A 15,666-nucleotide genomic window follows, 5' to 3' on the forward strand; every position below is an offset into this window, starting at 1 on the left:
TTGTACATCTTTTAGTATAATATATATAAAATCGATTTGATATATGTGGCTTTCAATACTTCAATTTACGTGAAATTGTTTCAATAATTGACACGGAAAAACTGGGTTAGGGTTATGAAATCTCGACCCGGTACTAATTTGATTTTTTTGGGCGCCTCGAGTGACCTTTTAGGTTAATAGTTCAACCCACCAACCCAAAATTATTTTAAATTATATAAAAAAAAAAACTTAATAGGTTGGCCCATCCGACAACCCACAACCCATTTTACTTAAAATTAATCCGCCAACCATCATCGCCATTTCACCTCAAACTACCTTTTGTGTCTTTTTTTTTTCTCAATTGTATTGCTATAAATAAAACCATGCCATATATAAAACAACCATGTTTATGGTAATTTACTAATTATAGTAACTTTGAATTTCAATGGCTAGGATTATACCTTGTATTTTAGTTTAAAAATAAAGATTATTTTTTCTTTATGCTCTACCAACAATAATATATATATATATATATATAATAACTACATGCATTCTTTAACATCCATTACTTTTATATCTACCATCACACCATTACTACTATCACCACCATCGCTCCCATCACTCGTCGACGTCGTCGCCACTGTAAAGCAAACTATCCTCACCCCTTTAAGTAAATAAGATTTTGAAATGACCATATTACCTCTCTTCTTAATTCACTACATTAAACATCTTCACCTATTTACCTATAATACCCTTAATGAAATAAATTACAACATAAAATCTTACAACCCTTAAAGAACCATATTAACCCCTCTTACAACAATTAATATACATTCACCACCACGCTGCCACCACCACCGTTACCGCCGCATATCGCCGCCGATATCGTCACACCTTCGTTGCTACCACCATTACTTCCGCATCACGCGGACATTCGTATATTACCAATAAAATAAATAAAATGGTAAGAATCTAAATGTAAAACATATAGATTCTCTATCGTAGCAAACTTGATAAATCTGTCTGTATCCATTTGCAAAATGACATTATTTCACATGAATTTATTTTTGTACCCATCTTCCCATGAAAATATCAACTATCCCGAATTCCCAAGCTTTAGTTATTTAACATGCAAATTTTCAATAGCCCAATTAGTTACAAAAATTTTAAATCGGCAGCTTTAATGATTGAAAAGTTACCATGCTAGGATATTTAAAAAACAAAAATTCTAAATTAGAAGTTTTAATGGCTGAAAAGTATATATTTAATATAATTGAAACGTTATCATATATATGATGTTTATAATTTGACTTTGAATTTCAATGGTTAGGATTGTACCTTGTATTTATTTTGAATGGCCTAGATTAAAAATAGAGATTATTTTTTTCTCTGTGCTCTACCAACAATATATATATATATATATAATTTTGAATCTTTTCGGCGTATAAAAGCAATATATAGTTATATCTTTTTATATTAAAGCACTTTTAAAAAGATCCTTAATTTTAAGATTTCTATATTATATTATATTTCTAATAAATCATGTGTTTTTCATCTCACATTAGTCACTTGTAGACAATGCACTTTCATTTCTAGTGTCAACGGTTTTCTTAAAACACGAATTCCTCTCTTACTCAATTATTTTTATCTTGAATATTCAATTTGAGCTTCCAACTACGTATGTATTGTAATTACTTTAATTTAGTTTAAAATACATAAACAAGTTCCAAATCTAGAGTAGTGATTTACTTTGATGAGTAGTTTAAAATAAAAAAATTATGGTATAAGTTTCAAATTAAATATTTTGTTATTATATGCATATACTACTTTTGTATAGTTTTTCATTTTTTTTTTGGTTTTATTTTCTCCGAGCACCTCCATTTTTTATATCGTCATGTGCTTGTTCGAGGACAATACATTGTAAACTTGTGAGATCGGACCCTTGATCTTTAGAACATTGTGTCATAGTCGTCTTTTAATTTAAAAATTAACAATCCGCCCCCCACAATTCTACATCTTGTGATTACTTGAAAAAGTGAAAGTTGTCAATTAGATCATTTTAAATTGTTCACCTTGTTACTTATATTTTTCAATGTCATGTCGGTTTCATTTTTTTTATCACCATTATTTTATTTTATTCTCCTTAACCATTTGCCTTCAAGTTTAATAACTTATTATACCCTATGATACTTCACAATATACAATCAAAATAAACAGAACAATATAAAGCAAATGGACATCACTACTATAGTTGAATACATTCATTTTTCTCTAACTCTCATCTCTTTGATGTTTTCACCTACACTCCTTAACCTTTTACCTCCTTCACGATTTCACTTTCTTTTTATACCTGTTAACTTCATCCACCTTTAATAATGGTCTTAGGTAGGAGACATAAATTAAATATCTTATACATTTAAAGGGGCCATCTCTATGGCTTTTGAACATAAACCCAGTAAAATTTATAGGAAATTATTAAATACAGAACTAAAGGTTATAGCTAACGAGTATAAAGGTATTGTATTTTTCATATTAAAATCTACTTTTAATTTTTATAAAAAAATATACAACTATTTTAGACATATATTTAACAAACTCAAATTTAGATATGTCAAATTCATCTCACATTATTTGTAGTGAACTAGTGATTATTACAATTAGTGTAAATCTATTTGAACACTACAAAGATAAGTAGCAATACAATTGTTAGGATTATGGTACATACCGATTGTATCAATAGGAGTTTTTTAGAAATTATATGTATATATATATATATATATATTGTAATATGATGTAGTTTCTTCTTAAGGTTCTTTGTGAGAGTTAATTAATGAATTTTTTAAAGCTGACATATTATCATGCATACTCTCAATTAAGATTTGATGTGATAGAAATAGTAAACACTGTATATTTTATTTGATTTAAATTAAGATGCACCGTTTAAAAAATAATATTTTTGATCTCTAAACAAAATTAGTGGTGGACCTTTAGTGACGAAAAGTAACCACTCAAAATTTTGATTGTTAGTGACGAAAATTTGGTAACTATCGACAATAATTACCAAATTTTGATTTTTAGTGACAAAAATTTGGTCATTATGATAAATCAGTGACCAAAATTGTAGTGGTCACTTTTCGTTACTAAAGGTCCGTCACTAATTTTGTTTAAAGACCAAAAAATTTTTTTTTGCCACTAATTTTGTTTAGTGACTAAATTTAATGACCACTTTTTCTTAATGGTAATTAACTAAATAAGATTATTAGTGTCCAAATTTTAATGGGAAATGATATTTCTACAACACACTTTAACCATCTACAATAATTACTGCAGGATCCAGTTGTACATTGCGTAATAAATTTTGTACTTTTGTTGTAGGTGGCCAAAACTTGGTTGTGTGAATGTCACTCCCCAATTTTAATTGTCACTAAGCAAAATAGTCACTAATTGACATTTTTCCTGTAGTGATTATATAACACAAATAATACTCGTAGAATTAATTGTCAAAGATCATAAAGTTTGACTTTTAATATATAAAAGTGAAAAAAGTTTAATGGGACGAAATAAATTAATATTGTTTAAAGTGAACATTCAACAAAAGCACTATTAGGCCTTATACAAATGATCATTCAACGAATTATTTATGAACAAATTGTTAAAGGAACGGACATGCTCACAATGCTATTTAGTTTATTTATGTTTGTAAATAGCTGATAATTTGTTTGTGAACGATCAATAGTCATGTTTCCGCCTATGTTGTTATTTATTTTAGCTTATGACATTTTGACTATCCATTTTGAACTAGTAATAATGTTTTTTAATTTAAAAGTTTGATAATATAAGGTTGAATTGGCATCGTAACGGTATCAAGTCATATGTTATTTAAATTATATTCATTCATGAAACATGAATAAATATACACGAACACAATTATATATTCATTTATAATTTGTAGTAAAATAGACTTATGTCTATTATTTTTATCTAGGTAGTATACCTAGTGAAATGTTCATTTGAAAACTACATTTTCTGTGAAAACTAGAAAACTGGTTAAAACACACTGTAATTCGAATTTAATACAATGTGTTTTAATTGTGTTTTTATAAAACACAATGTGTTTTTCTTGTGTAATCTAAAATACGTTGTATTAAGTTTTAAATCACATTGTGTTTTTTATAGCGTTATAAATCAGAAAACTGTTTAAAACACACTGTGATATGAACTTAACACAATGTGTTTTCGAAAAACATATTAAAAACACATTGTGTTAATTCAGATCACAATATGTTTTGGTCAGTTTTTTAGTTTTCACGAAAATTTTAGTTTTCAAATGATTAAAACCATGTATACCTATATTACATCTCATAGGATATGTTTTCTTCATAAATAAAGTTACGGTGTTTTTGTTTGTTTTTTTTCTAGTTTAGAATATTGGTTGAATAGCTACAATCAGTGGTGAATTTGGAATTGCGCACCAGATTGATCGTTAACTTAATGTAGCCATGTAGGGTACAAAATGAAAGGTTATAATAGTCGTATAGTATCAGGTCAGTTATTTATTAAGAAACATAAAGCGTAATTATAGTAGTGGGGAGGAAACTCTTTAGTCATTGCCAAGAGTTGAAACAATGTGGACGCACCCGTGTGGGGTGTTAACCATTTATCCGCTGCTGGATTTTAGAAAATTTTTTTATAGTTTAAGTTCTTTAGGGATTAAAAGAAAAAAAAAATCTAATTAAAAAAAAAGAGTTAATAAAAACATTGTATTTCTTGTTCATATTCCAACGAGAAACCTCCGGTAAAATGAAATATGTTTTTAACTTTAACGGTTCATTTAGTTGTTAGAAAGCATACTTATGTATCTTAAAATCTTTCATTTAATCATACTCTGGTATTTCAAGTTTGTTGAGTTTTTTTTTTTAGTTTATTGTAGTTGCTATATTTTTCGTAACATTAAGTCTTCAATAAATAATACTGTATATGTATTCTATTAATTTTTCAAATCTAAAATAAGTCCTGGGATCTTAAAACAAAATAAAACCTCCTCTGCTATGATGTATTATGTTAAGCGCGCTTTTTACTTAGACTTTTTTTTTTTCGCTTTTAAGTAAAAGTTACTAATTTTTATAAGCGTACGCATTCTTATTTGTAATTATCGTATTGATACAACTTCGTTACATCAGTGTTGTTTTGAATTTACAATAGCCTAACTTACAACCATTGTCCAGAATATGGTTTTTTTTTAAAGTTTATTATATCAAATAAATATATATTTATTCTATAGTAATACCACATTAGTTTCTTTTTGCGCATTGTGTGATTTTAATCATTGCAATTATATTTTGTTATTTGATATTGTGTCGATACATATGTATGCTAAAAAACTTTGTCATATGAAATAAATATTTATTTAATGGTAATATCATAATTGCATTCAAAAGTTTTCAACTTGTATTCATGAGTTTTCGCATGAACGTTACGTAATTTAAATTATTGCTATTACATTTTGTTATCAACTGTTGTGTTGGTATCTATGTATGTTAAAAACTTTGACATATGAAATTGATATATGTTTAAGGATAATACCATAATTGAGCCAAAAAGTTTGCAATATTGAGCAGACATTTATTTCATTTAGTTTCGAATATAAAAAACAAAGAAAAAACAATATGTTGAGTAATACTTTCCAATCTATTAGTCAAGAACAAAAAGGTGAAAAAACCAAAGAAATCCGAAAGGAATAAACCCAAACGAGGTGCAATGTGGCTAACTTTGAAATTCAAATAGTGATACGGGATATGAGGTGGACCAATACTAAAGAAAAAAAAACAAAAAAACAAAGGGAAACCTAAACTAATCTAAAAAAGAATTTTCTTTCAACAACAAAAGTATAAAATACTTTAGAAAAATTCATTTCAAGCTTTTTCTACCTCGTTACATAAAACATACACAAAGAATTAAGATGAAGGTTAGTTATGTGACTTATTAAATCCAAGGGACTGAAAATGGAAATACGAAGAGAGAAGGAGATAAGGAGAATCTTTGCTATTGCTAGTAGTATTAAACACCATGTGTGTCCTTTCCTTTATCAATCTCGAAAATGACCACATGACAATGCCCAATTAACACACGTGCGCTTTTAATTCTCTCACTCTCTTTCCCACCGCGTAAATTCGACTCTACAAATTTATTTTACTCAAGAAAGATAATTCTCTCAAAGTCACAAGTTATTTGTAAGGTTTACATAATTAGTTAGTGTCGTGGATGATTAATTTTTAAAAAAGATATAATCATCAATAAAATATAACTTTTAATTGGATAAAAATATCAATACACTATAATTACAAAAGGAATGGTTGATATAGTGGTTGTACTATTGTAGTATAAGCTAATAATAGTGTTGGATAAAATTATATTTGAATAAATATTAAATAGAATGGTTAGTATAATGTTTGTAGTATAAAATCGGGGGAGGCCTAGGGGCATAATTTTGAATAGGCATAATTTTTTTATTTATATATATATATATATATTTATATATAAAATGTATAATATGTTAAAAGATGTGCTATCGAGAACGAAATCTTAGAGAACATAAATTGTGAAAAGCTAATTAACCAATTTACTATGAAAAATATTAGGAGAGTTTCACGAATCATCGGGTAAATAAGTAACTACCATGATATGTAATTCTAAAATTATGATCTTATTATACATATATAATTTTTTTTGTTATAATGTTAGTTATCGTTTATAATAAAATTTACTTATATATTTAAATTCGGTTAAAGTTAGGGCATAATTTTCTTTGCTCGGCCAAGGTGTTAAAATTCTCATGGCCGCCAGTGTATAAAATTTTATGTCACATTGAATATTTTACTTACAAAAAAAGTACGTATATAAAAGATGAACTTATAATTAATTATGTAAAGGTTGTCTTCAATCGGCTAAAACTTTATATATCTAAAATTGTTACACATTAATGATATTTTAATTAATATAAAATATAATTTGCTAATTAGTGTTCTGGTGCACTAGTTAAAAAGCATTTAATAAAGTCTAACTTTTTTAAAATATAAAAATATGTATTAATTATTCATTTAAAAATTGAAATTGTTAGGTGATTCAACATGGATTCTACATCTTGAGACCAAACCAGTTTTGGATTAGCTTTATGATAATGAAACCAACCAGCAAAAAACATTTATTAATATACATTAGATATAGTTTTTGATTAATAAAGAAATAATGACTTCATTAAATGTTTCTTAACTAATGCACTAGAGACACTAGTTAGTAAATTTCTTAAGAGGCCATTATAAAATAAAGGAAATAAAAGAATAATTAGGAGAGTTGTATGTTTAATTGGGGTAAACTTTTGGGTTTTGTTAAACGCACTCATAAGGTTGTTAATTTGCTTTAAATAGTTGTACACTTATTATTAAATTTAAGAATAGAGCTTTTAAACCTAAAAGATACAATTTTTTTATATACGTTTAAATGTGTCCATAAAGGCTACGTATAACATTTTTCTAAATTGTTATATGTTTCTCTAAAACAATTAAGGAATCCATTCAATATTTAAATCTTTACTCACTAATAAATCAAAAGACTTAATTTTATTTTTAGAAAATTTTGTCTTTGAATTACTGAAATTCCCCTTGGCATTTTATGCTCTTAATCAATTAATTTATACTTCAACCCTTATCTTCTAAAATATTTTCACTATCACCTACATAAACCTACAATCATACACCAATTGATACCGCCACTGCCACCAATAATACCATCACCGACACCACTAGATCACCGTCCCCGCTAGCGTCGCCGCATTGTGCGGGTACCATATTAGTTAGACTTACATTGATCAAGTAAACCAGGTATTAGATTTTAATTAGATGATGCAAGCAAATGACAGTTCTATGGAATAGAATCTTTTAATTCCAATTGATCAATTAATAAAGGTAAAGATAGGATTAGATATATGATCGAGCCATAAAGTACTATTTAACAAGGGACATGTAATTAATTTGTATGTCATCCGGCCCTTTTAAGGACCAACTTCTTCTCCATGCATGAAATTTGTTAACCCTATAACGGTTCGCGTCTAGAAAGAAAAATATAACTAGAATAGAGAATTGAATTCGTGTACTTAATTAATTCGTGATGAGGTTTCAACAAAAATTAAATTCCACTATATTAACGCGCCCGGTTGACCATCCAAGTCTTTTTCAGTAGTCCACTAATTCGTCTTCTTTTGCGCGCAGTCCCCTGACACACATATATATAGCTAGGCTCATCCAATATATATATATTAAGTAGCTAGCTAGTATATATCATCAAACTAGAAAAAAATCTCACTAATGGAAGAATCTTCAGAACTACATGAACCAAAATACAAAGGTGTTAGAAAGAGGAAATGGGGCAAATGGGTATGCGAGATCCGGCTTCCAAACAGCCGTGAGAGGATATGGCTAGGCTCGTATGATTCACCCGAAAAGGCAGCAAGAGCTTTTGATGCTGCAGCCTTTTGTCTCCGTGGTTCTTCCGCAAAATTCAATTTCCCAGACCAACCACCCAATATTCCTGGAGGGAGAACATTTTCCCCCTCCGAGATACAGGCGGTTGCAGCCCAACATGCCAACTCTCCACATTTTTATTCAAATAATATTGACTCCTCGGGCACACCGTCAAGCTCAGTTTCTAATACAACCCTCCCCATGGAAACATACACATCCTCATACATGTCACATGACTATAGCAACGACAACAACAATGTGTCGGATTATGGCATATATCCAGGGTTCGATGATTATTTCATGCATCCATCTTCAATAGCTTCCCCACGATTTGTAGATTACGAAGAGGATAATTCAAGCAATGGAGATATCTCGCAAGGTCCATCCTTCCTTTGGAACTTTTGATGAATCCTAGCTAGCTAGCAAATGGGCGAATAATTAATAATGGTAAAGTATGCATTAATTATTCGAAACAAATAAATAAATAAATAAAAATAAAATGGAGTGGGATCCTCACGTGTTATAACAACATACGTACGTACTAGTTATGTGTCGTATTAAACATGAGTTTACCCCTTTTGTTTTAATTAGGAGTAGACCTTTTTTTATATTATTATATATTCCAGTTTTACACTACACAATAACTAGTCATGTTGACTTAAACACGAAAGTTCGATCTCAATAAACCGTATATATAGCAGAGACGTAGACGTATATACATATATAGATATATGATTAATACTATATATATATGTACGCTTAATTACCGGAAAAAAAAAGGGTCTGCAAAGTTCATATTTGCCGTAGTAGTTTGCTGGCGTATGTATATACATGGCCAAGGAGCTGGACAGCCTAATTTTTGCACATGGGGTCAATCTAGCTTGAGTTATAGCTTTCATCACGTTTTTATTATAATTAATTTGTAGGTTTTTCCTCCTTGTTTTTGTGGAGGTGAGCCCATTATAATATACGTACACTTTAAATCAGTTGTCTTGTGATTATGTACTATGCACAATGCCGGCCAGTAAAGTTAGTTTAATTTCCTATATATCCATATGAATGAAGGTAATACCAGCTTGTAATTTAATTTCTTGTTACCATGAAGTGTACCAAGTAACACAATATTTATTTGTGGTGCTTGTAATTTCTTGTTACCATGAAGTGTACCAAGTAACACAATATTAATTGTATATTTGTATGTATCTTTATATTAATAAAAGTAAAACTATCACGAATGACCTTAATGCGCAAAATGACTCAAAACGTTATATTAACGTTACATCAATTTTCCTCATTTCATCATTTTATATACTTTTTTGAGACGTACACCCTAATATATTGTGAAAAAGATTTTTAATTATATTTATAAGTATAGACATTGTAAATATTAATGATATTTTATATTTATAAGCTTAGATATTCTGAATATACCACAAAAAAAGAGGCCTTCAAAGACCGAAAAAACAGTCGTTGTTGATAAGTCATTTACTACAGCTTAGTCGTAGAAAGTATCAGCCTATATAAAACAAGAAAATCAGTCTCTAATTTTTAAGTATGAAAGGAAATGTTAGTTTATCAAAAGTTAATACAAATAAAAAGGTGTACTTTGTGATGGAAGACATCAAAACTAATGGTGTTATATGGAGATTATTGGAGAGAGTGAAAACTGCTAGTAATAGACAATACTCGAAGGAATTAAACTACAAAATTCGGTTAGATGGATATTAATGGTGTGTGAATCCCAATCTCCAATTTCGTTTAAACATTTCTTAAAAGTGAGTTGTTATTATAGAAAGTTACTTTTCAAAAAAAAAAAAATTTTTGTTATTGTATTGCTCCGCAAAACGATAATCCAAAAAGAAAAACATAGAGAAAGTAAGGTTTTATCGCACACAAAATAAAGCATGGAAACAAAAGCCTTTTTTAAATTGTATTTGTTGAGTTTATGAGGTGATTGATTATATGGTCGAAATTCTTGGAAGGAAAAAGAAGGAATTGTAATTAGTTTATTATAAGTTAATTAAAAAAAGTATTTCATCTCTAATTTTAATTTTGTTTGTTTTCTTTTTATTGTTGGGTTATGTCCAATTCAAATTTAAATATAAATTTCAATATTTATATTAAAAAAAAAAAACAGTTAAAATTGAAAACCATGGCTTCATCAACAACCGACTAAGATTACGGTAGATTGTGGTTGTGTAACATGGAAAGTCGTTGGAAAGTCTTCGGCTAAATAACATGAAAAGTAGTTAGTAAAATAATTTACAATATTTATCTATTAATTCCTAAATAAATACACTATTCTTGTTTTTATATTAATTAACTTTACATCAATTACTTACACTTCTCGCGGCCGGTAACTACTACCACCACCACTGGTCATCGCTGACACCACCTGTCGTCGCCGGATTATGAAGTATCTTTATAATAAATGTTTAGGTTAACGGTTAAGAAATTACTATTTTATATTTATAACACGTTAAAAAGCATATTTAAACATCTTCACTTGATATACTTATAACACCTTTAATGATTTGTTAATTATATATATATTTTTTTCATTTAGTCAAACTTTTTTTCCTTATACATTTCCCTTATTTAATTATCAATTTAATTTTTTGTAACTTAAATTAATTTTCTCATTTATTTGAGCACTAGTGGGTACTATGCTATTATTTTCCTGTACAAATTTTATATACAAACTACTAATACCCTTTATATTTGTCATTAAGAAAACTCTTACTTTTATCCCGTGATCGTGCCGCATTTAATGAAACACAACACGATATCATATTATTTACTTGACTCGTTTCATTAAAATTTGGTTTATTTTGAATATTCAAAGTTTTTATTTTCAAAATTTTGAATTTAAAAATACTTTTTATGTTATATAAAATTTGATAGAATTTATATCATCGAAAACAATTTTAAAACACAATCAATTCATATAACTTTCATCAAGTATTATTTGAAACAAAAATATTAATTTAAAGTTAAAGTTAAAAAATTAGACTTAAAAATTCAATACCTAACACTTTTGGTTGAATGGAGGGAGTAACTTACAGTTATTTTAACTTATCTACACGATAATACAGTAGTAGTTTGAATTTGAATTACAATACATATTACATTACATTACGTATTCTATAAAATTATGAAATTTGAGTAGTCCATAAATGGACGACATCGTCCAGTTAAAGACATATACTTTCCTCTCGTTATGTTTGACATTTATGGCTACAACGTTATTAAAGTCATCTTGATAGGTTGTAATTCGTTACTGTTTTGATGTAATCAATACGAATTGTAATCATATGACTGAAATAACAAAGGAATTCTTCATTTATATCTCCGGTTCTTATCCTATATATGTGTGATTTTGTTAAAAGCCCCAAGAACGGATCTAGATGAATTCCGCACATCTAGATTCGTACAAATCTCGATGTTCAAGGGTCACGAGTTATAATTCCGAATAGTCAAAAGATAAGAAGTTTTTATTTATTTTTGAAAGGCAACAACGGATAAATGACTAACATCTCCACACAGATGCGCCCACGCCGGTTCGACTCCTGGCGATTTCCTAAAAGGTTTAATTGCTCCCCATGTGTTAAATGGGTATAACATTGCTAAGGTCCCCTCACCACATTTACATGTAGTAAAATTTAAACTTGGGAACCCCATGAGAAAATCACATTGTAGAAAACCCCCTTACCACTGGGCTAACACCCAATAACAAAGAAGTTTTGTTCTCATGATCCAAATTGCAGTATATGATTGTGTATTAAAATGTTTTAGATAAAATAAAACTCAATTAAAAACAATATATTAAATCAATTGCTTTTTACCATATTGAGAAAACTTCTTTAAAAAATTGAATTTTAGACATACATTATTCATCTCAATTATAAGGTAATATAGATTCATGTGTCTGATGGATCTTAGTTATTGATCCATCCAATTTTTAAAGGCGTCATAGTCAGGAGTTATAAGGTAATATAAATGAGTTAACATGTATAAATTTATTTTGAGAATAACTAGTCCTATATTTAAAATAATAAAATAAAATTTGAGACTCTTAGGCTATCCATATCATGGATGTTTGTGGAAAAGATGGGGTGATGTGAATGTAGTTTGTGAAGAGGGTATTGATCGATGTAGGTGGTGAGTGGTGCCATGAAAAATATACATCCTTAGTTGTTTGTGAGAAAAATATGGAGAACTAAAGAAGGATGAGGAGAGAGATATAAATGGTTAAATGGTTTGTTGAAAATAGGTGATATTGAAATTATATAGTTGTTTTTAAAAAGGATGAATATATTATCGTTGTAAATAAAAAGTAGTATTGACGAAAAGAATAAGCAAAAAACTGATGTGGCATGTTAGATTTAGCTGTTTGTGAGAAGAGCAAGTTGTAACTAGTGCAAATATCTTTATAAGATTTATTGTTAATTGGTTACCAATTTTTTCCATCTAAGGTTTACAAATAGTTTTAGAGTGGGATAAGTACATGTGAATGTAATGAATTATGCACGAATGTTTATATTGCGTAATGAACTATTTGAATGTTTATTGTATGTAATGAATTTTCAAATCCTGGTAATTGGATGTATCCGGGTATACGTGGCAACTATATAAGCTGCCACTTGTAAGTATCTAATTGGTTGGATACATCCAATAATCTGGATTTGAAAGTTCATTACACACAATAAATTCCAAGTAGTTCATTATTATACACAATATAAACATTTGTACATAGTTCATTATATTCTCAGGTCCTTATCCTTTTAGAGTTGTATCATCTCTGTATTTAGTGGATGTGACACTCATACATGTCTTGGGTTATGGATGCTCTAACCTATTATATTCTAGATGGTCAGTACATACTGAATAGACCACTGATTATTTTCTCAATTAGCTTACGAAAAAGTGATGCAAATCTTGGACCATGGTTGAATATCAAGAAGAAGCCAAGGCACCATAATTAATGGGACTGTTTATGGGGAGATATTATCTTGAAAATGAGGTTCCACAATAAAATGGGGCCATCCATATACGATGAGAGACCAAAGAACAAAAAGGTGTACAAATCTTGAGATTAAATGGTACGTACTCGATCGCAATTAATTAAATATTACTCCGTATATGTTTGTTAATTATATCCCGTAGTTAGTTGATAACTTGATACTATATTTCGAACTTGACTTCGTTCCGTGAATTAAACTTGAACAAGTCAAGTAAATTTCAAATCGAAGCTAGTTTACTTGTTTTGCGAATCGCGAATTTTACTAGTATGGTGAATCTTGAAAAGGTTTACTTTCTCGCTTGATTATCGATATTTGTGTTCATGGATTTGTTTTAACTTTGAAACCTCGATTGGAATTAATTCCTTTTCATCCTTTTTTGTATCGGGAAGGGATTTTCTCAAGTTGGCCCTCATGTTAGGGCGATCTTGGCCCTTGAATGAAAATCAATGACCAAGATTCAAAGATGATTTTTGAATCTTGGCCATTGATTTTCATTCAATGGTCAAGATCTCCCCAACTTAACTCAAGTTGGGGGCTCAACTTGAGGGAATCCTTACCCTTTTGTATCTAGCTTTATTTTAGTTGCTAAAAAAGAGGATTTTGGAGGGAAAACTTCAAATTAATCTTCAATCAAATTATTTGAACACTATCAATGATTTTTAGACACTTTCGATTATTATGGCTACTATAATGTACATGCATACACCCTATTACAATGTTAATAAATTTTTTGAAACGCCCAACTCAATACCTAGTAGGAGAAGAAACGTCCACCTAAACCGCCAGAAAATGTCACATTTAATTAGGATAAAACCTACCCCTAAAAAGACTCAAACCTGCTTCATTGGAGAATATTATTTGTAAAAAATTTTGAAAATGTCTTTCCAAAGTTTTAAACTTGTGACTTCTAGCATGTCAAAGCTGATGCTCAACCACTGAATTATAATGATAAATACGAGCTTAATTACTTACTAAATTTTACAATAATTTAGCTTTTCAAAAACAGATAGCAGCTAGTCTCTAATTAAGTTCTAAGCTAGTTAATTACAACACCACGCATAACTAGTCGTAAGAATAAACCGTGACACGTAAAAAGCACGGTCCCAGTTATTAGGCCGGAGAGAAACTTCAGATATATGATACGGATCGATATGATGTGACTAGTGAAAAATTTCGGCTGATTATTAAACATGTGTATACATACATACAAGGTTAATAAGCAATTCAGCCTTTTCAATCCATTTAGGTTGACCCCGGCCGTCTTATTATTCAACGTCGACGACCTTCATATATATATAATCTTTATTATTATTTTCACCTCTCCACATGTGACTACCATTAAGGTCCACGTGTACTAAAGTAGCCACCTAAAGCAACCCACTTCCAATACACGTGTCCACATGCACACGTAACACTCACTTAACTTGTACGTGCCACTATCAATCATGGTCCACGTCACAACGTTCTTTTTTTAACAACATAATATATATATATATACACACAAATAAAACATAAAGTCGATTGATGTGACTAGCTAGATAGAATAATAAATAATATAATATATTATGGTGAGGCCTACTACTACAACGACACCAAATAGCGGTGGGAAAACAGAAAGGAAAAAAGAAGGGGGGCGATACAAAGGTGTACGGATGAGAAAATGGGGAAAGTGGGTGGCGGAGGTCCGGCAACCGAATAGCCGGGATCGGATATGGTTAGGTTCATACGACACGGCGGAAGAAGCTGCCAGGGCTTATGATGCCGCCTTGTTCTGTCTTCGTGGACCGTCGGCTTTGATAAATTTTCCTACGCATCCTCCGGATATTCCGCAAAATGCTGAGCTGTCACCTTCGCAGATACAAGTGGCGGCTTCTAGACACGCACGTGGGATGTCGTCGGATTCGACTTCTGCTAATAACAGTACGAGTAGAAATAATGATGAGATGGTTGGGTACTTTAGCAGAGACTACGATGATAATACTACGAATGGGTTTTGTGCGGCAGGTGATGGTGGTGGTGACGGTGGAGGCGGCGATGTGGTTTATGAGACCCAACGTTTGTGGGCGTATTAATTGATGAAGAGGTGGTGGGGTGAAATGAAATGTACACGTTAGATAGATATGGAAAGATATTAAATTTATCAGCTA

The 15,666-nt window shown here is 29.9% G+C and overlaps 2 protein-coding genes across 2 annotated transcripts; both read left to right on the forward strand.

The window, feature by feature from the left end:
* The first annotated feature begins 8,339 nt into the window (after positions 1-8,339).
* On the forward strand, positions 8,340-8,956 carry LOC122592046 (ethylene-responsive transcription factor ERF017-like). The gene has a single exon (XM_043764258.1). It carries the CDS (start codon positions 8,340-8,342, stop codon positions 8,898-8,900), a length of 561 nt encoding a protein of 186 aa, XP_043620193.1. The 3' UTR covers positions 8,901-8,956.
* A 6,128-nt stretch (positions 8,957-15,084) lies between these two features.
* On the forward strand, positions 15,085-15,591 carry LOC122592047 (ethylene-responsive transcription factor ERF018-like). The gene has a single exon (XM_043764259.1). It carries the CDS (start codon positions 15,085-15,087, stop codon positions 15,589-15,591), a length of 507 nt encoding a protein of 168 aa, XP_043620194.1.
* The last annotated feature ends 75 nt before the right edge of the window (positions 15,592-15,666 follow it).

The sequence above is a fragment of the Erigeron canadensis genome, chromosome 3, assembly GCF_010389155.1.
Source record: "Erigeron canadensis isolate Cc75 chromosome 3, C_canadensis_v1, whole genome shotgun sequence".
Lineage (NCBI taxonomy): Eukaryota > Viridiplantae > Streptophyta > Magnoliopsida > Asterales > Asteraceae > Erigeron > Erigeron canadensis.

Bases quoted from the DNA above. Each gene is read 5' to 3' on its own strand.
- LOC122592046 (XM_043764258.1), top strand. From the start codon at position 8,340: ATGGAAGAATCTTCAGAACTACATGAACCAAAATACAAAGGTGTTAGA.
- LOC122592047 (XM_043764259.1), top strand. From the start codon at position 15,085: ATGGTGAGGCCTACTACTACAACGACACCAAATAGCGGTGGGAAAACA.